The 27,828-nt window shown below is 47.5% G+C and overlaps 1 protein-coding gene across 1 annotated transcript; it reads left to right on the top strand.

Annotated features, from left to right (window-relative positions):
• Positions 1-342: 342 nt before the first annotated feature.
• Positions 343-27,413, top strand: LOC115384898 (scavenger receptor cysteine-rich type 1 protein M130-like). The gene is made up of 8 exons (XM_030087070.1): positions 343-453; positions 11,460-11,492; positions 11,565-11,676; positions 12,442-12,452; positions 23,252-23,566; positions 23,651-23,935; positions 27,209-27,225; positions 27,375-27,413. The coding sequence occupies exons 1-8, from the start codon at positions 414-416 to the stop codon at positions 27,411-27,413; spliced, it is 852 nt and encodes a 283-aa protein (XP_029942930.1). The 5' UTR covers positions 343-413.
• The last annotated feature ends 415 nt before the right edge of the window (positions 27,414-27,828 follow it).

Consider the following 27,828-nt stretch of genomic DNA (forward strand, 5'->3'; position numbering starts at 1 on the left):
AAATCCATCCTGCAGTGTTTCTGCATGAAGCTGGGAGCTTCTGGATCTTCCAGCTGTAGAAAGGTTTTACTGATTGATCCAGCCTGACTGGAATTTACTGATTGAAATCCTGTTTGAGAACAGAAAGAATGAAGAAACAAACATTTTGGGGTGTTTGAACGTCAGTTTTCAGCCTGCAGAAGATACACAGAGATAAATCAGACTGCTTTAATCTGAGAGGAGATCTCTGATTCTGTCATGGAAACACAACCACCTCCTGACGTGACAGCAGCCTCCTATCAGATCTGATTATACAAGTCCCTTTCTCAGGAAGTGACTTCTTGCTCAACGTGGTGAAAAAAGTTTCGCAACCTGGAGACATATCCAGAGACAGAGCTGATCAGACTCTCAGAGAGACGTGGTCGACCTGGAACATGGAGCTGAAGCTGCTGCTGCTGCTGCTGTGGAGCTCAGGTAGGACTCTGCTGCTCTCTGCTGCTTCTCTCTCTGCTGGGAATTCTCCTCCATCGGGGAGTTTCACTGCTCCACACACTAGAAGGAAGACATTAGTGGTCCTGAAAGCTGCTTCATGGATCCTACTGACGGCTCTGTTCTGCAGTGAGGATGTGGAGCTGCTGCTCCAAACCTCCAGGCAGTGGTTCCAGTACGACAGTATCAGGGAACAAGATCTCAACTGGAGACTTTGCTGAGGACTGGAACTTGGGGCTGCCTGATCTGTCGCCCTTCTGCGTGGCGGGCCTCTCGGATGTCTCGTCTTGTGCCTGCGGGGCTGCCGGGTCTTGTCGCCTCCCTGGGGCCTCGGGGGTGGTGGGGGCCGGGGCGTGCCGCCCGCGCCTCTCTCTCCTCTCCTCGTCCTCTCCTGCTCCCTCCGTCCTCTGCTGCCTGCTCCCTTGCCTCCGTCTTTCTGTCCTCCGGGGGCCGGGGGCCTTCCTCTGCTGGCGGGTGTGGCTGGGGGTCTGGCTCTCTCTTTGGGTTGGTGCCGGTATCAGCCTGGGGCGAGTTAAGAGGGAGGGAGGGGAGGTGTTTTGTTTTTTTTTGGTTTTTTTTGTCAGGGTGCGCCCCTGGTGTGGTGGGGGTCCGGTGTCGCAGGGGGTCGGTTGCTGGGGCATCCGGTGCGTTTCCCTGGTCCCTCACCTTGGCGGCTCCTCCGCGGGTTGGCCGACCTGTGACGTCGCCTGGGCGGCCCTGGGTTCGGTGGACCGGGCTCAGCATCTTGGTCCGTTTCGGGACTGTGGGTCCTGCCAGGGGTTGTTCTGTCTCCCGGGGGTCTTTCCTGGACCTCTTGCTCTCTGCACTTGGGCTCACGCATTGCTGGGGGATAGTTGCCGCGTCCCACCCTCCGGTGGTCCTGGTTAGGCGGGCTGGACCCGCACGGGCCTCACCTCACACATCACAAACACAGTCACTTTATCCACATACTACATGCTACACATCAATTTTAATGCATCACACCTGGGGGGAGGTGGGGAAAGGTCCCCTGTTTTTTTTTAATGCACCACATTCACTCATCCATTACCTGGGTTGGGACGGGAGCTCTGCCTGGCTGGGTAGGTTTCAGGACAAGAATGCCCTGGAGCCCTCGGCTGGGCCCCCCCCCCCACTCCTCCGCCCAATTTTAATGCACCACATTGCACTTTCTAATCACAACTCACATGGTAGGGAGAATGTAGCTCGCTAAGAACCGGGTCACATATTAATAGGTAGGGAAGGTGAACAACAAACCAATACGGTTTGGCTCGTGGGGACCAGCCCCCCCTCCCTGGCCAGACCACTAGATCAAATCTGGCTTCACTCTGGCTCACGGGCTGCTCCTTGGTGGTGCGGGGGTTCCTGGGCGTGGGGGGGGTGCCTGGATGGGACTCCGGGGGACGGGGGATCTCTGGTGGCCCTTTGCTTCGGGTTGGGCTGGGGTGTTGGGGTCGGCCCGCTGGCCCCGGGTACCTGTGGTGCGGATGCAGGTCGGCCCTGTGGGGGATGCTTGTCTGGGGTGGGACTGGGGGGGGGCCTGGGTGTCCTGGCGGCAGGCCTGCTGTGTCTTCTGGGCCCCCGCAGTGTGTGGGGTGCACCCTCTGTTCTTTTGTTTTTTTTTTTGTTTTTTTTGTTTTGGGGGGGGGGGGGGGGGGCGGGGGGGCAGGATTTTATCTGGGCGTGTCCCTGGTCCCCGGCGCTGGAGAGACCCCGACTGGGTCATGGTGGCGTTCCCTCCTGGCCCTCTTGGGGGCGCTGGGCCCCAGAGACATGTCCAGCATTAGGGTGGTTTTCCCCCGGGCTGGTGTCGCTGCTGCTCATTGGGTGTCGCCTGTGCCCCCGGCTGCCCCAGTGGGTCCTGGTTGGCCCCTGGCGCCCCGGGGGCGGGACGGATGAGGGGTTTCGGGGGGGGGGGGTGCGCGGCGGGCTCGCCCCGTTTCCTTGCCTCCCTCGGGGGCCGCCTCCGGGCCTCCGGGGTGGCGGCCTTTCCCGGTTCCCCCCTGGGTTGCGAGGCGTGGCATTACGGGGGCTCCGGTGGCGTGGATTGGTGTCGACTGGGTAACATCACATGCACGTCTATATGATCATTCCAGCCTCTGCTTAGACTCACTGTGCAGTATAGAACTTACCTGAACACACCGGTTGTTCCCCCTCAGCGCCCAGACACTGGTTGGTGTCCTCTATCATCGGTACCCTCAGCTCTATCATCTCCATCTAGTCAGTCCCCCCTCACCCTTTTCCCTCACCCTCACAACGTTTCACAACCCTCACGAGGTGTTACACTGCCCTCTATCATAGGTATGAGGGCTGGTGATGGTCACTAAATTGCAAAAAGAATAAAATTGCAAAGTGATCTTAGAAGTTGACAGCAGGTGTTGTTTGACTTCGAGATGAATGCAGACAAAAAAATATAAAAAAAAAAAAAAAAAAAAAGAAGACTTGTGGATGTTTTGGATTCAGCATGTTTGATGTGAGCTTTTTCCTCTGAGAGCTGCTCTAAATTCTCCCTGCACAGAAAATATCTGTGTCATCAGAAAACTAGATAAACTGCAGTATTTTACAGGTTTTACCTCCTTCATGACAGCTTTTCTCGGTGGCTTTGGAGCATTTCTCTCAGGACTGTTTCCTGCTGCTCAGCAGTCAGTTCAGCCTCCTCAACATTCAGTCATTTGTTCTCATCACAGCAGCAGTTTCTCTTCCTTCTAACAAGTGTCCACTGCTTGTGGACAGTCCTCAGCTGCTGTCCTCCAGCTCTGTGCTGTGTGATAACATGATGGTTTCCTCATGTCCCATCAGTCCAGATGAACTCTGCTGTGATGCAGAATCGTCCTTCTCTTCTTGTTGGAGCTTTGAGCCAGGAGAGCACGGCAGAGTTCTCCTTGTATTTTATTAACTTAAGAGCTCCGGTTCCACACACGCTTTGAATGACGCATGCGCACTTCTGTGGTGAAGCCCAGGGCAGTATGGGTAATGAAGTCTGCAGGATGAAGGAGTAAACGTGCGCTGGGCCCTGTGAAGGCTGATGTGCTCTGATAAGCAGCTGTTTGAAGGATTCAGAGAGACGTGGTGGTGAGCGCAGCGCTGCGTTGTTGGAGCTGAGAGAAGAGCAGGACGCTCAGTGGATATTTTGGCTGTCAAAATCCGTCAAGCAGATTTGAGACATTTTTAATCTGTTTTTCCTGAAAATGTCTTTTAAATTGAAGTACTATCCTCAGGTGAACTTCAGCTTTCACTGACGAGGAGTGTGTGGAGAATTTTCTGATCTGATCTTCTTAGCTGCAACAAGTCGTGTTGAAAGGACTTAATTTAAAGACACTTTTACTGTCAGGAAAACCTGCTTTTGAGGAATGAACTCTCCATTTTGAACAAGTGACACGTTTTTTCAGGTTTTCTACTCGGTTTTCACTAGGGATGTGCGAGTACCGATACCAGGTATCGGTATCGGGCCGATACTGGCCTTATTTCAAAGTATCGGGTACTCGTGAAGGCTACCGATGCCAGCCGCCGATACTCACGGCAAGAAAACCCCACACGTAGTAAGCCCTCCTCGCCAGCAGGTGGCGGTAGTGCAACCAAATGGGATGCAAGCTGCCGACAAACATGAAGAGGAAGAAGCTCCTCTCTGGAGCTGACAGGCGCAGGGCTACACTGCAGCGGGTTGATTCTCCATGAGTCTCATCCAGAGCAGAGACAACAGGATGAATCCAGAACGGCTGCTCGTCTCACCAGAACCGCCGGTGTGGAAATTCTTTTATATAAGTGAAAACGAGCCGAGCTTTGCAGAATGCTAACTCTGTTATGCTAAAATTGCTAAAGGAGGTGCGCGATATTGTTCATTTACCACTAGTAATGTGTTTAAACAGCTCAGGGCGAAGCTTGTGGACGAGAGTCTGACGCTGTTGTGCTGGAAAAAAGAAAACTCCGGCAGCAACTCGACGGCAAACTCTGCAGAAGACCGAGAAACTGAAGAGCAGAGATCCGAGAGCAGCACAGAGAACACCAGCAGCTCTTTAAACTCAGGGGTTGTTCTGTCTTTGACTTTAGTTCATAAAAAAAATCATTAGAATTAGTACATTTAAAAACCTTATTATGTAAAGTGTAAAACTAAGAGAAAACTGTTTTATCTTGCACTTAATTTCATTTAAAAACCGTTAAAATCAGTTCATTTTAAAAAGTGTATAACTTAGAGTTGTTTGTTTACGTCTTGTAATTCAGTTCATTTAAAAAAACTTAAAATTCAGAGAAATTGTTTTATCTTGCACTTAATTTCTTTTAAATAAGTGTAAACTCAGAGTTGTTTTATTTTTCAGACTATTATTTTGGACTTAAACATAGTGGCTGGGCTGCCTTTTTGTTAGAAATAAAATTCATTTTCAAAAATAATCATTGCATTATTTTAAATTTTATGTATATAAAGTATCGGTATGCAAGTATCGGTATCGGTGAGTACTGAAGATGAAGTACTCGTACTCGGTATCGGTCTGAAAAAAAGTGGTATCGCACATCCCTAGTTTTCACCACAGGATCAGTCACTCTGATCACTCCTCACTCCACAGGATCAATCACTGATCACCCCTCACTCCACAGGATCAATCACTCTGATCACTCCTCACTCCACAGGATCAATCACTCTGATCACCCCTCACTCCACAGGATCAATCACTCTGATCACCCCTCACTCCACAGGATCAATCACTCTGATCACTCCACACTCCACAGGATCAATCACTCTGATCACCCCTCACTCCACAGGATCAATCACTCTGATCACTCCTCACTCCACAGGATCAATCACTCTGATCACCCCTCACTCCACAGGATCAATCACTCTGATCACCCCTCACTCCACAGGATCAATCACTCTGATCACCCCTCACTCCACAGGATCAATCACTCTGATCACTCCACACTCCACAGGATCAATCACTCTGATCACTCCACACTCCACAGGATCAATCACTCTGATCACCCCTCACTCCACAGGATCAATCACTCTGATCACCCCTCACTCCACAGGATCAATCACTCTGATCACTCCACACTCCACAGGATCAATCACTCTGATCACCCCTCACTCCACAGGATCAGTCACTCTGATCACCCCTCACTCCACAGGATCAGTCACTCTGATCACCCCTCACTCCACAGGATCAGTCACTCTGATCACCCCTCACTCCACAGGATCAATCACTCTGATCACTCCTCACTCCACAGGATCAGTCACTCTGATCACTCCTCACTCCACAGGATCAATCACTCTGATCACTCCACAGGATCAGTCACTCTGATCACTCCGCAGGATCAATCACTCTGATCACCCCTCGCTCCACAGTATCATCACTCTGATCACTCCAAAGGATCAATCACTCTGATCACTCCACAGGATCAGTCACTCTGATCACTCCAGAGGATCATCACTCTGATCACTCCACAGGATCAATCACTCCGATCACTCCTAACTCCACAGGATCAGTCACTCTGATCACTCCTCACTCCACAGGATCAGTCACTCTGATCACTCTGATCACTCCACAGGATCAGTCACTCTGATCACTCCTCACTCCACAGGATCAGTCACTCTGATCACTCCTCACTCCACAGGATCAATCACTCTGATCACTCCTCACTCCACAGGATCAGTCACTCTGATCACTCCTCACTCCACAGGATCAGTCACTCTGATTACTCCTCACTCCACAGGATCAGTCACTCTGATCACTCCTCACTCCACAGGATCAATCACTCTGATCACTCCTCACTCCACAGGATCTGAAAACTGTCATGTCTGGAATAAAGAGTTTTCTCCCAATACTGACCCCTGGTGGACACCACAACCAATGTCCAAGCATGAAGACTGAAACTCTCCCATTGTGACAAACTGTTGTCTGTTGCTTCAGTAACTTTTCCTCCAGTGTGAAGCCACGCCCCTGACAGCAGGACTCCAGTTTATTGATGAGTATTTCATGATTTATTGAGTCCAATGCTTTTTTTAGATCAGTGAACTCTGGAACTGCTTCATTCTCTGTGTGTGTGGAGCTGCTGGTTCTCTCCATGGACTCTGTTCATGCAGTGATGAGGATCTCTGTGATCTGGATCCATGGTGACTTCCACACAGCAGCTTGTGTTTGTCAGTAGATTCATCCAGTGAAAACTTTTTCTGTGGTTCTGGAAAACTGGGGGTAAAGAAACGGGCCTGTTTTATTGATCTGGTGTCTCCAGTTCTGCTCAGTGGAATGCAGTGTTGTTTTTGGCAGCCTATTTTGATTTAGTCTTAGTCTTAGTCTTTTGGACGAAAGCCTCATTAGTTTTAGTCATTTTTACACTTAATAGTTTTAGTCTAGTTTTAGTCGACGAAAACCAAACGGGTTTTAGTCCAGTTTTAGTCATAAAAAAGCCTTAAAAGGAAAAAGACAAAGAAAATTGTAAGCCAAACAAACATAATAAAATATACTTAAATGGCATAAAAATAACAGAACACATTGATGCCTTTGAATATCAAATAATAAACTGGACTGTTTGACACTTTGCAAACTCAATGCAGTGCTTATATGAGCTCTGCCAGACAGAATGAGAGGACTAATAGGATTTTGCTGATACTTTCAAGCTGTTTTTATAATGTCCATACTGATATCAAGGCTGAGATCTTTTATTAAAACTGAACTGGTCTGTTCTGTTTCTATGTTACTGATTTGAACTGGTAAGAGTAACTGCCTGTTATTCTTTTGGAGGAGCGATAAAACCAATACTAAGATGGTTATTAGGAAAATACTAGCATTAAAAATACTGAAATAAAGTAAATGAATTCCTTGGGTACACTTGATGGTTTGAAACACGTGGAAGTCTTCAAAACTGAAATGACAAACATAACTTGAGTTTCATAAACTTTGTAAGTATTCCTTACCTGGATTTTCTCTATACACATTTTAAACAAAAGTGAAAATAGGTATCTTCAAAATAAGACAACACCTGAATTATTTTTCAAAAAAGAAAATAAAAAGAAGAAGTAAAAATTTATTAGGTACTTGGGGAAAAAAATCTTCACTAATCAATAGTAGCTCCTATTGCACTTTCACAGTAAGAACAAGCAGTCAAACAGTTGGATCAGATCCTCCGTCTCCACTACCAGGCATTCTGTTTTCTTTTCTGCTGGATTCTGATTAAAATACATCCATAAATCACTGCGTCTTTTCCTCCCGCCGAGCCCCGGCGAAAGTAGCTCCACGCGCTCCAGTGCGCTGGTTTGGCACGACACCAGTGCATGCAGCGCAGGCTGGTCAAACAGGAAGCAGCTCGTGAACTGCTGATATTTTCAGAGTAAAGCTGCCGATCTGTGTGAACAAGCTGGGGGAATCGCATTTGTTTTAATTTATTTTGAAAGTCAAATTACTGACATTTTCGTCTCGTCTCGTTAACGAAAACAACAGATACGTCTCGTCACATTTCCGTCTTTAAAGAGATATTTTTAGCTCGTCACGTCTCCTTTTAGTCACGGAAAAAAGGGGCGTTGACGAAATATTTTCATTGTCATCATCATTAACGAAAACAACACTGGTGGAATGACTCCAGCCATTTCATCTCTTTTGGGAATTTACCAGTTAGAAGAGACAGACAGCTGATCGTCATGTCAATACCATCCCAGTCCTGAGAAAAACCCCAAAACCAGCGCAAAATGAACCTGCTGCGACTCTAAAACCTGCCTGAGAGCTGAACCACATCTTGGTTTTCAGACGTATTCCCAGATTGAGTTTCTCTGGTCCCGTTTACACAACAACGTTTCAACAGCGATGAGTTTCCTCTTGACAAGTGGTGAAAACGGAGCCTCGGTGTCAATTCCAAACTGAAATGTGGAGTTTTCTGTCCCACACTTTAAGACTTCAGCTCAGACTCACTTTGTTAGATTTGCTTTGAGAAATAGAGAAGTGGAGAGTCCAGCCCTTCTCGAGAGGTTGGGTTCCAGAGCCCAGGCTATGTGTGGAGGTGAGCCCGACTATATCTAGCCGGTACCTCTCAACCTCCCTCACAAGCTCGGGCTCCTTCCCCGCCAACGAGGTGACATTCCATGTCCCTAGAGCCAGTCTCTGTGTCCGGGGATCGGGTCGCCGGGCACCCTGCCGTCGGCTGCCACCCAATCCACACTGCACCCGGCCCCTACGGTTCCCTCGGTGGGTGGTGAGCCCACCGGAGGTCAGGCCCACGTCGTCCCTTCGGGCTGAGCCCGGCCGGGCCCCGTGGGCAAAGACCCGGCCACCAGGCGCTCGCTTACGAGCCCCAACCCCAACGCCCACGTGGGCAGCGACAGTGAGACCTGGAAGGGGGTGATTGGATCGCACGGCCTCCCCGATCTGAACCCGAGTGGTGTTCTGTTATTGGACTTCTGTGCTAGTCACAGTTTGTCCATAACGAACACCATGTTCGAGCACAGGGGTGTCCATAAGTGCACTTGGCACCAGGACACCCTAGGTCGGAGGTCGATGATCGACTTTGTTGTCGTGTCATCTGACCTCCGGCCGCGTGTTTTGGACACTCGGGTGAAGAGAGGGGCAGAGCTGTCGACCGATCACCACCTGGTGGTGAGTTGGATTCGCTGGCGGAAGAGGAAACCGGACAGACTTGGCAGACCCAAACGTGTTGTGAGGGTCTGCTGGGAACGTCTGGCGGAACCCTCTGTCAGCATGGCTTTCAACTCCCACCTCCGGGAGAGCTTCTCTCATGTCCCGAGGGAGGCTGGGGACATTGAGTCCGAGTGGACCATGTTCTCCACCTCCATTGTCGAAGCAGCTGCTCGGAGCTGTGGTCGTAAGGTCTCCGGTGCCTGTCGTGGCGGCAACCCCCGAACCCGGTGGTGGACACCGGAAGTAAGGGCTGCCGTCAAGCTGAAGAAGGAGTCCTATCGAGCCTTGCTGGCTCATGGGACTCCCGAAGCAGCTGACGGGTACCGGCAGGCCAAGCGAACTGCAGCCCGAGCAGTTGTGGAGGCAAAAACTCGGGTCTGGGAGGAGTTCGGGGAGGCCATGGAGGAGGACTATCGGTCGGCCTCGAAGAAATTCTGGCAAACCGTCCGGCGCCTCAGGAGGGGAAAGCAGGTCTCCGCCAACACTGTTTACAGTGGAGGTGGGGAGCTGCTGACCTCAACTGGGGATATTGTTGGACGGTGGAAGGAATACTTCGAGGACCTCCTCAATCCCGTCGCCACGTCTTCCGTGGAGGAAGCAGAGGCTGAGGTCTCAGAGGTGGACTCGTCCATCACCCAAGCTGAAGTCACTGAGGTGGTTGGCAAGCTCCTCGGTGGCAAGGCACCGGGGGTGGACGAGATTCGGCCTGAGTACCTTAAGTCTCTGGATGTGCAGGGACTGTCTTGGTTGACACGTCTCTGCAACATCGCGTGGCTGTCGGGGACGGTGCCTCTGGATTGGCAGACCGGGGTGGTGGTCCCCCTGTTTAAAAAGGGGGACCGGAGGGTGTGCTCCAACTATAGGGGATTACACTCCTCAGCCTCCCCGGGAAAGTCTATTCCAGGGTACTGGAGAGGAGGATCCGACCGATAGTCGAACCTCGGATCCAGGAGGAACAATGCGGTTTTCGTCCTGGCCGTGGAACAGTGGACCAGCTCTATACCCTCCATAGGGTGCTCGAGGGTTCGTGGGAGTTTGCCCAACCAGTCCACATGTGTTTTGTGGATTTGGAGAAGGCATTCGACCGTGTCCCTCGTGGTGTCTTGTGGGGGGTGCTCCGGGAATACGGAGTCCGGGGCCCCTTGTTAAGGGCCGTCCGGTCTTTGTATGACCGGAGTAGGAGTCTGGTCCGCATTGCCGGCAGTAAGTCGGACCTGTTCCCGGTGCATGTTGGACTCCGGCAGGGCTGCCCTTTGTCACCGGTTCTGTTCATAATCTTCATGGACAGAATTTCTAGGTGCAGCCAGGGGCCGGAGGGGTTCCGGTTCGGGAACCACAGGATTTCATCTCTGCTTTTTGCAGATGATGTTGTCCTGTTGGCTTCATCGAACCCGGACCTACAGCATGCACTGGGGCGGTTCGCAGCCGAGTGTGAAGCGGCAGGGATGAGGATTAGCACCTCCAAATCCGAGGCCATGGTCCTCGACCGGAGGAAGGTGGCTTGCCCCCTCCAGGTTGGTGGAGAGACCCTAGCCCAAGTGGAGGAGTTCAAGTATCTTGGGGTCTTGTTCACGAGTGGGGGACGGATGGAGCGTGAGATTGACAGGCGGATCGGTGCAGCGGCTGCAGTGATGCGGTCGTTGTATCGGTCCGTCGTGGTGAAGAAGGAGCTGAGCCGAAAGGCGAAGCTCTCGATTTACCGGTCAATCTACGTTCCCACCCTCACCTATGGTCATGAGCTTTGGGTCATGACCGAAAGGACAAGATCCCGGATACAAGCGGCCGAAATGAGCTTCCTCCGTAGGGTGGCTGGGCGCTCCCTTAGAGATAGGGTGAGGAGCTCAGTCACCAGGGAGGAGCTCGGAGTAGAGCCGCTACTCCTCCACATCGAGAGGAACCAGCTGAGGTGGCTCGGACATCTGTTTAGGATGCCTCCTGGACGCCTCCCTAGGGAGGTGTTCCGGGCATGTCCCACTGGGAGGAGACCCCGGGGAAGACCCAGGACACGCTGGAGAGACTATGTCTCTCGGCTGGCCTGGGAACGCCTCGGGATCCTCCCAGAGGAGCTGGAGGAAGTGTCTGGGGACAGGGAAGTCTGGGCATCCCTGCTGAGACTGCTGCCCCCGCGACCCGGCCCCGGATAAGCGGTAGAAAATGGATGGATGGATGGGCTTTGAGAAATAATCTAATTCTCGACCTTTGACCTCTGCTGGCCCAGTCTGGATGCTCCTGACCTGAGCTGGACTCTTCATACTTTCAGCTCATCTTCAGATCAAACATGTTTCACTGGAATGTCGACTCTGAACTCAAGCTGCATGATGGGAAGTGAGAATCACTGAAACCTGATGAGTCCTGAACTCTGTCTCTGTCTCCCCTCAGGAGTCCATCTGGAAGACAGAAACCGTCCAGCTGGTAAAGACAGTCCTCAGAGATGAAGACAGAAAGAGAATCTGTGTTCTTGCTGACTTTGTGCTCTTTGCTCAGAGGCTGATGGTGAGTTCAGGTTGGTGGGAGGAAGCTCTGGCTGTTCAGGTGGACTGGAGCTGAAACGCCTCGGAGAATGGAGACCAGTGAATGACTATTGCTGGAACCTGAAGTTCTCAACTGCAGTCTGTGAACGTCTGGACTGTGGCTCTGCTGTTTCCTTCAATACAACGTCTGAGTCCTCATTCAGATCTGTGTGGATGGTCGACCCTGGATGTTCAGAGCCTCTGTCAGATTTGAAGAATTGCTTCTGGTCCTCTGATTCTTCCTCTTTCATTCATCTCAGCTGCTCAGGTAAGACCAGGGAGGTTTCATTAACTGCATGTTCTCCACATGGTGAGTTCAGACAGAAAGCTTCTAACATGACATCAGGATGGATCAGTCAGGAAAGAGTCAAGGTTTTTATTTTCCATCTGTTCACATAAACCAGCAGCTCAGACACACAGGCTGTCATGTTTCTGTGGAGTCAAGTTAAAAAACAGATTCATTTATCAAAAGGAGAATTAAATAAAGACTCAGCAGGAGTGAGATAAAGAATAGACACAAAACAACAAGAGGACCAGATGAAAGTGTGTGTGTGTGTGTGTGTGTGTGTGTGTGTGTGTGTGTGTGTGTGTATACACATGCACACAAAATAATGTTTCCATCTCAGATTTTTCAGTTTCACTGTCAGGAAAAACTGTTGTGAAAACATGTTTTGTGTTGTGATCCTGTCTTCTGTCCTGTGAGAGTGTAGCTACAGTGTTTCTGGTTGTAGGTACAATGTTTCTTGAGGCTGTAGCTGCAGTGACCTCCTGTCTGAGGCTATAGCTGCAGTGACCTCCTGTCCTGTGTTCAGACGGGGTGCGGCTGCTGAATGGATCCAGTCGCTGTTCAGGCAGACTGCAGGTGAAGACTAACCCGTCTGACCAGACCTGGTCCTCAGTGTGTGAAGCAGACCTGGACCTGCAGGATGCACAGGTGGTGTGTCGGGAGCTGGGCTGCGGGGCTCCTTCAGTCCTGCAGGGGGCGCTCTATGGAGACGTGCAGACTCCCAGGTGGAGCCCAGAGTTCCAGTGTGGAGGCCATGAGTCTGCTCTGCTGGACTGCAGAAGCTCAGGCTCAGCTAGAAGCAGCTGCTCACCTGGTAAAGCTGCTGGACTCACCTGCTCAGGTAGAAGAGGAGCTGCAGCTTCCACTGCTCTTCTCTTCACTCTCACTCCATCCTCTCTCTCTTCTCTCTCTGCTCTGGGTTCAGGGGATGAGGTCAGGTTGGTGGGAGGAGCCAGTCGCTGTGCAGGAAGACCGGAGCTGAAAGTTCTTGGTGAACAGAGACCTGTGGCGGATGATGGCTTCACCCTGAAGACAGCAGCTCTCATCTGTGAACATCTGAACTGTGGCTCTGCTGTTTCTGTACAACCAACTGATGTGTCACGTCAATCTATGTGGGGAATCGACTCAGACTGTGTTCAATCTGGATCTGATCTGTGGAGCTGTGTGGTATCATGGAGCTCCTCTGTCATCCTGAAACTCACCTGCTCAGGTATGTTTTGCTGACTTTAAAAAATGAATCTTTCCTTCCTGGTTTAACAGCAGATTAATTTCCTGCTGCTTCTCTGCTGCTTCAGTTTGTTCCTCAAACCAGAGATCAGCTGATTGGTCTCCAACAAAATCATGTCAGAAAAAAAACTCAAACCTCAAAGATCTGAGGATGAAAATACCTCAACTGCTGGAGCTGAGCTGAGTTCTACTGTTTCCTGAGTTTCTATCAATTCCTCTGAGTTTCTATCATCTTGTATGAGTTCCTACTCTTTCCTGTCAGTTTTGAATGTTTACTTCGAGCTTCTGCTGTTTCCTGTGAGGATCTATTGATTTCTCTGAGCTTCTATTTTTCCCCTGAGCTTTTCCTGATTCATCTGAGGTTCTACTGTTTCCCCTGATGTTCTGTTCTGTGTTCAGCAGGGTTTGGAGGGTTATGTTAAAAATGTAATCCAGTACAGTTACAAGTTACCTGTATAAAATGTAGTCAGTAACTTCCTCTAACTCCTGAAACAGTGAAGACAAAGTTATGTAGCAGAGTAGTTTACAATAGTTTTAGACCAGTAAACAGAAATTAAGACAAGGACAAACACAATGTGTCATCCACTCAGTGTTCTGACAACTCTCACTCTCCACAAACACTCAATACTCTGAGTAATGTGATTACTTGCTGAGCTCTGTGCTCAGCCTCAGTGGCTCCCAGCAGCGGTTGTTGCTGTGGTCAGTGTGGACAAGCGTCCAGGAAGCAGTCCCTGAAGGAGGAGCTGTGCTCCATACAGGTGAACTGTCCAGGAGCTGATCAGCTGGAAGCAGCTGCTCTTCATACAGTCACTGCTGGGCTGCTTTGGTTTGCTGCGCCCCCTGGTGGCCACAAGGAAGAACAGTCAGTTCAAATGCAGTCCGGACCAACAGTCCGCTCTTCATCAGTGTTGGGAGGGTTACTTTTTAAAAGTAGTTATAGTTACCAGTAACTCCTTCAATAAAGTCACTAAGCTATATGGCCTGGTCACAATCAACATTGACTCCAGGTGGACAGCAGACTAAAAAATTCAGCCTCAACAAACTATGCCAATTTTTATTTTCACTATACTACAGTTTTCGAGCAATCAGACAGTCCGGACCAACAGTCCGCTCTTCATCAGTGTTGGGCGGGTTAGGTTCTTTTTTTTTTTTTTTGAACAATCAAGCACCACATCCTCATCAAACAGTGTGTACATTGTACAACAACACCCCACCAAAACAACAACCAGCACATTTTCAACTTGTACACCGAGCACAGCTCAGTCCTGCATTGTAAACTGGGATGTCAAATGGGCAAGTTACTTTTAAAAAGTCAGTAGTTATAGTGTTTTTTTTTCTCAAACATTTTTTAATTAATTTTTTGTTATTTTAACAGAACATACAAAAAACAGACAAAACAGCAAAAACAAAACAAAACAAACAAACAAAAAAAAAAAAAACGCGCACACACAGAGAGGCCCCTCATTTCTAACCGGATGAAATAACAGTAATGACATTAGAAACTATAATGGAAGGCAGTTGCTCATTTAGAACAGAAAAAACAATCAAAGAAAATCAGCAGTCATCCATCCAGCCATCAACAGATATGTTATTTTTCTCAAGAAATTTATAGAAAAGACTCCATATTTCCTGAAACTTGTCAAGTCTGTTCTTTGCTGTGCAGCTTATTTTTTCCAAAGCAAGATAGAAAGTCAGTCCCTTCAGCCACTGTGAAGCTGTACAGTCTCTGATTTCCATGACAAAGCGATGCACCTTTTAGCCTCTAGTAAACATATACTGAGCAAAGATTTCACTTTTTTAGAAACTACAACTTCTTTTGGATAAATACTCAACAGACACATTTTAGGAAATAGAGGAATTTTCCTGCCTATAATTTCACTCACAAGATTTCACACGTTTCCCCAGAAAGATAAAACATGCTGACACTCCCACATGCAGTGAAAAAGTGTGCCTTTCTGATCCCCACATTTCACACAGAAATCGGGTATGCAGGGGTTAAATCGGTGTAGTTTAACAGGTGTAATGTTTAACCTGCTCAACCATTTAAATTGTAACAATTTTGAATTTGTATTACGAGATTGGGTCTGAGCTAATAAGCCAGCTTGAGACCATTCTTCCTCCGTTACTCCTTCAGATAAATCCTGTCTCCATGCTTGAAGAGATTGAGTAGATGATTCTTTGGATTTGCTTACAAAGATCTAATACAGAACTGAAACCTGGGCTTTAGAGTGTAACCCCCTCAAAGCACAGTCTTCAAGAGTAGTTAAAGTTGGGAGTGTCAGATTGTTTTTCTGCCAGGAAAGAATGAAACTTCTAAGCTGCAGGTATTTAAAAAATGTTTTACAGGAATATTGTATTTTGCTTTCAACTGTTCAAAAGACATAAGGGTTTCGTTTTCATCATATAAGTCTGACATCTTTGCGATGCCCGGGGCGGCCCAAATTTTAAATCCCAAGTCTGCTCTGCCAGGAACAAAATCATCATTGCCATAGATTGAGGAGAACTGGGAAAGTTCAGCAACCTCTCCCAAATATGCGAGAGAAGTATGCCAAACTGATGACACGTTTCTGAGAAATGGATTTTTAGTGTTTTTAAGAAGTTTGCGTTTATTAGCCGAATACATATAAAGGTTTGGAGGAATATTTAGGAGATGTGTTTCCATTAGAACCCAAGCTGGTGGATGATTCCTGTCAAAATAAAACATTGAGGCTCGTATTTGAGCCGCCCAGTAGTACCACTGAGGATTTGGCAGATTCAAACCCAGTAGTTATAGTTACTAGTTACTCCTTCAATAAAGTAACCGAGTTATAATATTTTGAAAATAACTAATTACTTGGTAAAATAACTTTTGCATTACTTCAGAAAACAAATGTGTTTAAAGGTGCATTAAGGAGTTTGCATGTTTCATGCGAAACAGCGGCCCCTTCAGGCCTTGGGCGTAACTGCAGCTCAGTGAAACGCTGGTGCCTGTGGCTTGCGTCCATGTACGTGCACGGAAGAGGGGAAAAAAACCTGCATTAGCAGCCTTGGTACGCAGAAGAGGTGATTGATTCACAAGAATGGCTTCAACTGAAGTAACTTTTGGTCAGCCTCCTTCCTCGCTCTGTTAGCAGCGCTGCAGTAACCTTTAAGGTTCTACTGCCTGGTGGGTCTGTGCTGGAGCTGTGGCAGTGCTAGAAGCCGGTCTTTTCTTACTTTCTGGAAGATCCATCCTCATCCTGCTCAGTTGTTGCTCGCTAAGCATCTGGAGGAGTAATGGCGGACAAAACGGAAGCTAAGCGAGTCAGGCCAGCTGGAGACGCATTTCGTCACATCCTCTCAATTTTCCCCAAGAAACACAAATTGCCGGACCGGCACTGTAACTATTCCAGTGACAAGTTAGCACTGTTAGCGGTACTTGCAATGAATATGTCAGGGACATTCTACACATCACTGAATATTTGTGACATATTCATGGTGGAAAATAAATATTTTTATTGTTTTAAACTCTTTAATGCACCTTTAAAGGGACTTAAGGCAAGATTTGTGAAAAACTACACATGCATTTCCAGTTTATTCAATACTAATGGGCCGTGAAGCATTAAAAACCTGAAATAACAGGCCAATCCGCGTATCTGTCTGTTGCCTTATACAGGCTGTGTGCCACAGAATTTGTTGCTGTTCGGGTCCGAATTTCCCGCGCAGTCGTGGGGATGTGAAGTAAATTGACGCTGTATGTGCGTTGCCGAACAGGAAGAACATGGCTGCCGTGGACACAGACTCAAACACTGCTGGGATCAGGGGTGGACAGTGTTGCCAACTTGGTGACTTTCTCGCTAAATCTGGCGACTTTCCAAAGCCTCTTGGTGACTTTTTTTGTCAAAAGCGACTAGCGACAAATTTAGCAACTTTTTCTGGTGCTCTGGAGACGTGACAGGTCGTCTCCGCTGTCCTCAGCAAGCAGCGGGTGCTGCGTGAGCCCCTCCCCCGTCCCAAAGCTCTCACAGCGGTCAGTCTCAGCAGCGCCCCCTGCTGCAGTCAGAGCAGAGAGGAGACCCACACCACTCCTCCACACTTCAAATGAATCACGCTGCGCAAATACGCCGCTGCTCACTTGCTGACAAACCAAGAATCAACAGAAGAAAGTTTGTTTGTAGTTCTATTTGTATCTTACTGGAACTTTAAGGTGCATGTTCAGTTATTTATTAGCAGAGTTGGGGTCCGTTACTCAAAAAAGTAAAGAGTTACCCGTTATTCGTTACTTTTGAAAAAGTAGTGCAACTCCATGGAAATAGTAAATAAGTTTCACTACTCGTTACTGCATGGTGCTCCGCGGAGCTGTGCTCCCTTATATCCTTCTGCGGAGCGCTGCGCATGCGCAGGTCTGTGTGTATCAAAATGTTATTTTAATGGATTTGAAAAGAAAACACGTCTCGTCTTTTAAAATGTTTTATAACCATTCGGATTTACTTCACGTGCTAATACACCGTCCCCTGGACCACTGGAAGGAGGATTTTGTCCACTTTCGTAGTCCGGCTCTGATTGACTTCTAGCTTAGCTTCGAGCTAAGCTAACTACGATGCTAACAGCTGGGAACCCGCTGAACCAGAGACAGAAAAAAGGTATTATGAGCTTGTCTCACTTTGTCAATGGGTTAGGGAAACGGCGTGGGTCCCTAATCTTCGGAGTGTTCCTTTAAAAGTGGCATTTACAGTGGGAGAGAGTGCAGTGTTTTGGTTGCTCTATTTGCAGTCATTGTAAAAGTAACGATCGTATCGTTTCATTTGTAACGCCAGTTTAACTACCAATCTAGAAGGAGTAGTGCCGTTACACTACTCGTTCCCATCAAAAGTAATTTAACTACTTGTAACGCTCGTTACTTGTCGTTACATACCCAGCTCTGTTTATTACAAAACTAAATATATGATTAATGAAGTAAATGAACACTTGACCGAAAAAGTGACAAACAGGAAATGCTACATTAATCTGGTGCTGTGCAGAACTGTCAGACTGTTTTGCAAAATGATCTTAGAGTTTTGAAAAGGTCATTTCTGTTTGAAGAAATCAACCAAACCACTGGAGGCAAAATAACAGTTACTCCCATCAAGGCTCGCTATACAGGACTGTCTCAGAAAATTAGAATATTGTGAAACAGTTCTGTATTTTCTGAAATGCAATTAAAAAAACAAAAACGTCATACATTCTGGATTCATTACAAATCAACTGAGATATTTCAAGCCTTTTATTATTTTAATATTGCTGATTATGGCTTACAGCTTAAGAAAACTCAAAAATCCTATCTCAAAATATTAGAATATTTCCTCAGACCAAGTAAAAAAACTAAATTATAACAGCAAAACAAAATCAAACATTTGAAAATGTCCATTAATGCACTCAGTACTTGGTTGGGAATCCTTTTGCACGAATTACTGCATCAATGCGGCGTGGCATGGAGGCAATCAGCCTGTGGCATTGCTGAGGTGTTATGGATGCCCAGGATGCTTCAATAGCGGCCTTTAGCTCATTTGCATTGTTGGGTCTGGTGTCTTTCAGCTTCTTCTTGACAATACCCCACAAATTCTCAACGGGGTTCAGGTCAGGGGAATTGGCAGGCCAATGGAGGACAGTAATGCCATGGTCAGTACACCAGTTACTGCTGGTTTTGGCACTGTGGGCAGGTGCCAGATCATGCTGGAAAATGAAATCATCATCTCCATAGAGCTTTTCAGCAGAAGGAAGCATGTCGTGCTCTAAAATCTCTTGGTACACAGCTGCATTTACTCTGGACTTGATGAGACACAGTGGACCAACACCAGCAGCTGGCATGGCTCCAAACCATCGCTGACTGTGGGAACTTCACACTGGATTTCAAGCAACTTGGATTTTGCTCCTCTCCAGCCTTTCTCCAGACTCTGGCGCCTTGACTTCCAAATGAAATACAAAACTTGCTTTCGTCTGAAAAGAGGACTTTGGACCACTCTTCAACTGTCCAGTGCTTCTTTTCCACAGCCCAAGTCAGACGCTTTTTCCGTTGTCTTGAGTTCAGAAGTGGCTTGACCATGGGAATACGGCTGTTGTAGCCCATTTCCCAGACACGCCTGTGAACAGTGACTTTTGATACCTGGACTCCAGCTTCAGTCCACTGTCTCTGAAGCTCCCCCAAATTCTGGAAGCGGCTCTTCTTCACAATGCTGTTCAGCCTGCGGTCATCTCTCTTGGCTGTGCAGCGTTTCCTGCCACATTTCTCCCTTCCAACAGACTTTTTGTGAATGTGCTTTGAAACTGCACTCTGTGAACAGCCTGCTCTTTGAGAAATGTCTTTTTGTGTCTTACCCTCCTGATGGAGGGTGTCAGTGATGGTCCTCTGGACAGCAGTCAGATCAGCAGTCTTCCCCATACTTGTGATTTAGTTTACTGAACCAAACTGAGTGTTTTTCAAGGCTCAGGAAACACTTGCAGGTGTTTCGAGTTATTTAGACGATTCAAGTGATTAGTTAAATAGCCTACTAGTATACTTTTTCATGATATTCTAATACAGGGCTTGAAGCAGGAAAAGATCGCATGCCTGAATTTTTTTTTTTTGCCAGCGGGGGGGGGGGGGGGGGGGGGGGGGGTTTGGGGGGGAATGCGGTCATGAAAACTGTTTAAAATGACTTATCCTTTCAAGGGGCTGTATCATGCAAAATTCACCTTAGGTATGTTTTAACCTTGTTATATAGTTATGTTCTCACCAAAAACACCCCCAAAGCGTTTTTTTCCTTCGTGCCTGCGTGTTTGAGCTTTGCTTGTGTTTCTGCTGCTCAGAGAGGCAGCCGCTCCCGTACCCGTGAAAACGCTCTGTTTCCCACATTGACATCACACGGTGAAGATGGCTCCCCTGAGCCCCCCTCCCGCAGGCCCTCGGAAATCAGTGTTGCTGCTTTTTGTAACTCCGATTACGGAGATAAACTTTAACCATCGTCTGAAAGCAACAGTCAAGCAAGAGCAAGAGTCTGGAGGGTCTGAAGGGTCTGAAGAGTCTGAAGGGTCTGTGCTTGGTGAGTTTCTAACAGGAAAAGATGTTTTTGCGTGTCTTTGCATGTAGAGAAGCTAAAGCTAAAGAGCTAAAGCTAGCCAGCGTATTTGTTTTGATTGGCTGAAGTATGCTGTCAGTCAAAGTCCACAGGGGGAGAGGCGGGATTTTCAGTGAAACGGAGCGTTTTCTCTTCCGGGTTTCAGAATTAGCCCCAGAAAAACTTGTATTTCACACAAAATGACTTTTCCTTAGCGCCAAAAAAAAAAAACTATTACCATGTTAATGCCATTTCTAGGGTTTGGACAAGCTGAAAAAGCATGATACAGCCCCTTTAATTCCCGTTGACAGCGCTGCCAGCTCTTCATCTTCCCATTCATCCACCAGACCCGCTCCAGTACTAATACAAAGTCTTCCCCAACAAGCTTGTAAAACAGTTCTAAAACCACTAAATTCATTTTACAAAAACGCCATAAAAATTCATGATAAGAAAAAGCGTTCACACCACCACTGCTCAGTGCTTCAGAAATATAACATGTTGAGTCTTGAGAATATAATCATGCATGCTAATCTCTGCCTGCTTTTTAAGATCATACATAATGACGCACCTCCACCACTGAAACAATTTATTTCTCTGTGCTCTGAGACATCAACACGGACCACTAGATCAGTGTCAAGGGGAGAATGTTGTATCCCACGACAAAAAACTACATTTGCTAAATCATCTTTCTGTTGTGTAGCACAGATCAGTGGAATAACCTCCCAACAGAAATAACAGCCTCACAAACCTGAAGTCCTTCTCCTGTTTGGTAAAGAAATTGATCCTATCAAGTCAAGTTTGCACACATGGTTAAATAAGGGTGGGATGGGAAGGGGGGTGTATTTTATTGATTACTGTATGGGTGTGTGGGGGGTACTTTATACTCTGTGTGTGTGTATGTGTGTGCGCGCGCGCGCCTGTGTTTGCAGACAACTCTGCTCTGTCTACTCTTAAAGCTATCCATTTTAATTGTACCGTCCTCACTGTCACTATCTTTTTACTGTTAAAAACTGACGTCTCATTGTTCATTTCATTTGTTTTTACTGTTTATTATTTTAATACATCAACCTGCCAAAGGGGCTACAGGTGGAAATTAGCAGTATGCGCACACAAGGGAAGTGTAAAGGATTCTGAATTGATAAGGGGCAGATATTATAAGCTTTTGTTTCTTTCTGTACCTTTTCATTCATCATATCTGTGCTGAAGTACGAGGGGGTACCCAGAAGTTTCCGGAATTTGGTCAGAAAATACTAATAATAACGAGTTTCGACTTCTGGCCGTCAGATGTGCTGCAGGTAAGCCTCGTGCATATCTGTGAAAAAGTTGAGCTCCCAGAGTGACACTGAAGCCTGTCAGGCGCTATTTATAGCAACAGAGTGCAGCAGCGGCCTGCGCTTTTTCCAAAATGGCGACATTGACTGGGAAGCCAGAGCAGAGCGCAAACATTAAATTCTGCTTTTTCCTGGGAAAAACAGCAGCAGAAACACTCAGCTTGTTGCAGCAAGCCTACAAAGATGATGCTCTGGGGAAGACTCAGCTCCATGAGTGGTTCGGGTGGTTTAAAAAGGGCCAGATGTCGGCGCGTCAGGTCCGCTCAGCAGTGAAAACAATGCTGAGCTACTTCTTGGCTGTCCAGGGTATCGTCCACAGCGAGTCTGTCCCTCCAGGTCAGACTGTAAATCAGGACTACTACAGGAAGTCCTCAGACGCTCCGTGAGGATGTGAGGAGGAAGCAGAGCGTCGTGGCGGAGTGGAGCCGGTTGATCCACCACCACAGAGCGCCAGCGGACACGGCGCTGCGCCTCACGCAGTTTCTGGAGAAGAATGAGATGAATCTCCTCTCCCATCCGCCTTATTCGCCAGATGTAGCCTCGAGTGACTTTTTCTTGTTCCCCAAGTTGAAGAAGCAGCTGAAGGGACAGCGGTTTGCAGATGTGGAGGAGGTGACAGAAAAAGCGCAGCCGGCCCAAAATGACACTTTTACGCACGGGTGTCACGACACATTGGTGAAGTGGGAGACACGGCTGGAGCGCTGCATTAATGCGGATGGAGATTATTTTGAAGGCGACGGTGGTGTTTTATTTTGAAATGTCAGAAATAAAAAGTTATAATCAAATTCCGGGAATTTTTGGGTACCCCCTCCTATGTAGATGCAAGTATGTTGCACTCACCTTTTGTTTTATTTCAATGAATGAAATAAATAAATCAAAAGTATGCTACAACCTGGTACAGGCATCTTTCCCTTTTTCTGAAGGATAATGTTTACATGTACACTGTCGGGAGCGTACCTATGTTCCCCGCTTTGTATGGACCGTAGCGCGGCGGCCGCTCTACTCTCGCCACTGAGTTCGATAGGGAGGCGCTGCGTCGATACGAGAGAAGACACTGAAGTGATCAGCGCACGGCTAGAAACCAATCAGATGCTTTGTCCAAAGTGTGAAACACTTAAGACCCACCCAGCTCGCTCTGATTGGCTAAAACTCCTGAATATTGAGCACCACTGGTAGTTAGAACTGTCACTTAATGACTGGTCACAGAGAAGAAAAAAAACAAAATATCTCCACGCCGGATTTCCGGCACTGTGCCGGAGGTCTTCAAGCCCTGCTAATATTTTGAGATAGGATTTTTAAGTTTTCTTAAGCTGTAAGCCATAATCAGCAATATTAAAATAATTAAAGGGTTGAAATATTTCAGTTGGTTTGTAATGAATCCAGAATGTATGACATTTTTGTTTTTTTAATTGCATTTCAGAAAATAAAGAACTTTATCACAATATTCTAATTTTCTGAGACAGTCCTGTATATCTATGGTGTCTTCTCTTTGTATATCTATGGCGTCTACTCTTTATATATCTATGGCGTCTACTCTTTCGATGTCAATGGCCTCTCTTCATATATATCTTTGGTAGGGTCATGGTTTGTGCTGTAAAGTGGACAGCTCACATTTCTGGAATATTTAATCTGATTTTCAAATGTAATCCATGTTTTTATCAGATATACCTGTAATGAGATTACAAATGTTTTATGTATGGTAAAGGATTACAGTTACACTGCTTTTGTATCCTATTAACGTAACTGTGTCACATGTACTGCGTTCCTCCCCATCCCTGGTGTTCAGACAGGGTGAGGCTGCTGAATGGATCCAGTCGCTGTTCAGGCAGACTGCAGGTGAAGACTAACCCGTCTGACCAGACCTGGTCCTCAGTGTGTGAAGCAGACCTGGACCTGCAGGATGCACAGGTGGTGTGTCGGGAGCTGGGCTGCGGGGCTCCTTCAGTCCTGCAGGGGGCGCTCTATGGAGACGTGCAGACTCCCAGGTGGAGCCCAGAGTTCCAGTGTGGAGGCCATGAGTCTGCTCTGCTGGACTGTAGAAGCTCAGGCTCAGCTAGAAGCAGCTGCTCACCTGGTAAAGCTGCTGGACTCACCTGCTCAGGTAGAAGAGGAGCTGCAGCTTCCACTGCTCTTCTCTTCACTCTCACTCCATCCTCTCTCTCTTCTCTCTCTGCTCTGGGTTCAGAGGATGAGGTCAGGTTGGTGGGAGGAGCCAGTCGCTGTGCAGGAAGACCGGAGCTGAAAGTTCTTGGTGAACAGAGACCTGTGGAGGACGATGGCTTCACCCTGAAGAGAGCAGCTCTCATCTGTGAACATCTGAACTGTGGCTCTGCTGTTTCTGTACAAGCAACTGGTGCGTCATATCAATATATGTGGAGAATCAACTCAGACTGTGTTCAATCTGGATCTGATCTGTGGAGCTGTGTGAAATCATGGAGATCCTCTGACACCCTGAAACTCACCTGCTCAGGTATGTTTTGCTGAGTGAAAAAAAATGAATCTTTCCTTCCTGGTTTACCAGCAGATTAATTTCCTGCTGTTTCTCTGCTGCTTCAGTTTGTTCCTCAAACCAGAGATCAGCTGATTGGTCTCCAACAAAATCATGTTGTCAGAAAAAAAACAACAACCTCAAATCCACAAAAATCTGAGGATGAAAATACCTCAACTGCTGGAGCTGAGCTGAGTTTCTACTGTTTCCTGAGTTTCTATCGTCTTGTGCGAGTTTCTACTCTTTCCTTTGTGTTTTGAATGTTTACGTCGAGCTTTTGCTGTTTCCTCTGAGCTTCTATTTTTTCCCCTGAGATTTTCCGGATTCATCTGAGGTTCTACTGTTTCCCCTGGTTGACGTTCTATTATGTGTTCAGCAGGGTTTGGAGGGTTATGTTAAAAATGTAATCCGGGACAGTTACAAGTTACCTGTATAAAATGTTGTCAGTAACTTCCTCTAACTACTGAAAAAGTGAAGACCAAGTTATGTAGCAGAGTAGTTAACATTAGTTTTAGACCAGTAAACAGAAATAAAGACAAGGACAAACACAGTGTGTCATCCACTCAGTGTTCTGACAACTCTCACTCTCCACAAACACAGAATACTCTGAGTAATGTGATTACCTGCTGAGCTCTGTGCTCAGCCTCAGTTGCTCCCAGCAGCGGTTGTTGCTGTGGTCAGTGTGGACAAGCGTCCAGGAAGCAGTCCCTGAAGGAGGAGCTGTGCTCCATACAGGTGAACTGTCCAGGAGCTGATCAGCTGGAAGCAGCTGCTCTTCATACAGTCACTGCTGGGCTGCTTTGGTTTGCTGCGCCCCCTGGTGGCCACAAGGAAGAACAGTCAGTTCAAATGCAGTCCGGACCAAGAGTCCACTCCTCATCAGTGTTGGGAGGGTTACTTTTTAAAAGTAGTTATAGTTACTAGTAACTCCTTCAATAAAGTCACTAAGCTATAATATTCTTTAATTACCAGGCAAAATCACTCTTGTGTTACTTTCGCAAGAAAAAAAATTGTTTAAATCCTTCAAAGAATCTGGATCCCTCTGAATGGAGCTTTAAGATGCTTGATCAGTTATTTATTATAAAACTGAACATCTGCTTCATGAAATAAATGGACACTTGACAGACTAAACTACAAACAGGAAGAACTCCATTAATCTAAATGATTCAGATGTTGTTGTGTGATAATTTGCGACCCCATCAAATCTGATTTGTCTCTGGAGATCGCATTTCTACAGCTCCTGACATGGATATTTGTCAGTAGAGGTCTGAACCTCCATTGAGTTTAAAAGCCTTTGAATGATCAGGGCTCTCTGTGGCTGTAGCTCTGTCACGTCACGTGACGCACTTTGGACCAATCAGGTTCCTTCTTTCTCTAAACAAACTCCACTGGACTGTGGAGGAGGAAGAACCAGCTGAAAGGGTGAATTATAGGAACGGAAACACAGAATTTCATCATCAGTCATGGTAACGGTATAACGCTGGGAAAAGTTAGTAGTTAGATTACTTGTGACTAAAAATAGTAACGAGGTTTATTTTAATGCGGCTCCTCCCATCACTGCTCTTCATATATCTATGGTAGTGTCATGGTTTGTGCTGTAAAGTCTGGACAGCTCACATGTCTGGAATATTTAATCTGATTTTCAAATGTAATCCATGTTTTTATCAGATATACCTGTAATGAGATTACAAATGTTTTATGCACTGTAAAGGATTACAGTTACACTTCTTTTGTATCCTATTAATGTAACTGTGTCACATGTACTGCGCTCCTCCCCATCCCTGGTGTTCAGACGGGGTGCGGCTGCTGAATGGATCCAGTCGCTGTTCAGGCAGACTGCAGGTGAAGACGAACCCGTCTGACCAGACCTGGTCCTCAGTGTGTGAAGCAGACCTGGACCTGCAGGATGCACAGGTGGTGTGTCGGGAGCTGAGCTGCGGGGCTCCTTCAGTCCTGCAGGGGGCGCTCTATGGAGACGTGCAGACTCCCAGGTGGAGCCCAGAGTTCCAGTGTGGAGGCCATGAGTCTGCTCTGCTGGACTGTAGAAGCTCAGGCTCAGCTAGAAGCAGCTGCTCACCTGGTAAAGCTGCTGGACTCACCTGCTCAGGTAGAAGAGGAGCTGCAGCTTCCACTGCTCTTCTCTTCACTCTCACTCCATCCTCTCTCTCTTCTCTCTCTGCTCTGGGTTCAGGGGATGAGGTCAGGTTGGTGGGAGAAAATAGTCGCTGTGCAGGTTCTCTGCAGATCAGAAGTTCTGGAGTTTGGAGACCAGCATTTATCTATCCGTGGTCTTTGGAGAAAGCAGCTGTTGTTTGTTCACATCTTCACTGCGGCTCTGCCGTGTCTGCAGATGAGACACGTTCAGTCAATGACACACTTACAGTGGTGATCAGAAACGGCTGCTTTCAGTCTGGGTCTGATTTCATGAAGTGCTCATTGTTCTACAAACATGACTCCAGCAATAATCTCATCTGCTCAGGTAAGTTCATCAGTGGTGTGTTCCTCACTCACCACAGTCAGAGTTAAAGTTCTGTCAATGACCTGTGTGTGTGTGTGTGTGTGTGTGTGTGTGTGTGTGTGTGTGTGTGTGTGTTCCAGACCTGCTGCTCCATCCAGTCCTCTCCGTGTCCTCCTCCTCCTCCATGCTCGGGGTCTCTGAGGCCCAGCAGCAGGGGCTCCAGGTGGTCTGGGGCTCCACCTTCACCATCAGCTGCTCCATCCAGCCACAATACCCAGGAGGCTCCTTCCAGCTCACCTTCACCTCCTCCAACACCTCCTACAGCTCCACCCAGCCGGCCGTCAATCACTCTGCACACTTCCTGTTTCCTGCCGCAGAGCCCGCCCACCGGGGAAACTACAGCTGTGTTTATCACCTCCATGTTTTTGGACACAACTTCTCCTCAGAGAGCCGCCTGCTGTCTCTGTCTGTGTTCGGTAAGAAGAAGCTGACTCCTCCTTTACTCCACCCTTCAGAGAACATGTGTGGGTTTTCCCCCCTTTAGAGGTCCAGCAGGAGGTCCCACTGGGAGGAGGCCCCGAGGGGGTCCAGGACTCTCTGCTTTGGTCTGGGAGAGACTTGTAGTCCAGCCAGCAGAGCTGGAGGAAGATGGAAGGGACAGACATGTCTGGAGGGGTTTGGTCTCTGTAGCGCCACCCAGACCTGATCCAGACCAAGAGGGAGCCCAGATGGAGGACTCTGATGGTCTCACTCCCAGCAGTCCTCAGACAGACGCTGATTGTTCTCTGTGTGTTCAGATCCAACAGCTGTGGTGGTCAGATGGGTGGTGGTGCCACTGTCTCTGCTGCTGCTGCAGGGGGCGCTGTGGCTGTACTGTAAGGTACTGTTCTCCTCTCTGCTGATGCTCTGGAGCTCTGGGTGGAGCCAGACTCTCCTCACTCCTGTGTCGTCATGTCTCTGCAGGCCAGCAGGGGGCAGACCGGCAGACCGGGCGGACGCTGAGCGGAGTGCAGTGGAGGGATGAAGTCGGTCCTCTGAACCTTCCTGCTGTGAAGACAAGATGGTTTTATGAGCTTTTTCCAGAAATGATGAATCTGATCACGTTCCTACAGACAGTGGAACAAGGTTCCTTTTCCTTCTGAGGACCGTGGAGAAAAAAAAGTGTTGTTTTGCCGTATACTGGACCACGGTGGATGTCCTTTTTTAATCTCCCTTTTTACACTTTTTACTCCGTTTTCATTTATTTTTCAAGTCATATCATGTGTGCTCATTTAATCATATATTATCATCTGCTCCACTCAGGCTGACTGTGTTTAACTGAGGAGATATTTTTGTGATTGTAATCCAGCTTATTAGCTTTTACATAAAGTTAGCTTTTTCAGCACAGGTGAGGCAGGATGTGGTTTGCAGCAGGAGT

Source organism: Salarias fasciatus, unplaced genomic scaffold (assembly GCF_902148845.1).
Source record: "Salarias fasciatus unplaced genomic scaffold, fSalaFa1.1, whole genome shotgun sequence".
Lineage (NCBI taxonomy): Eukaryota > Metazoa > Chordata > Actinopteri > Blenniiformes > Blenniidae > Salarias > Salarias fasciatus.

Bases quoted from the DNA above. Each gene is read 5' to 3' on its own strand.
- LOC115384898 (XM_030087070.1), top strand. From the start codon at position 414: ATGGAGCTGAAGCTGCTGCTGCTGCTGCTGTGGAGCTCAG. The intron at 11,493-11,564 runs GTAAAGACAGTC...CTCTTTGCTCAG, and splicing joins AGACAGAAACCGTCCAGCTG to AGGCTGATGGTGAGTTCAGG. The intron at 23,567-23,650 runs GTAGAAGAGGAG...CTCTGGGTTCAG, and splicing joins TGCTGGACTCACCTGCTCAG to AGGATGAGGTCAGGTTGGTG.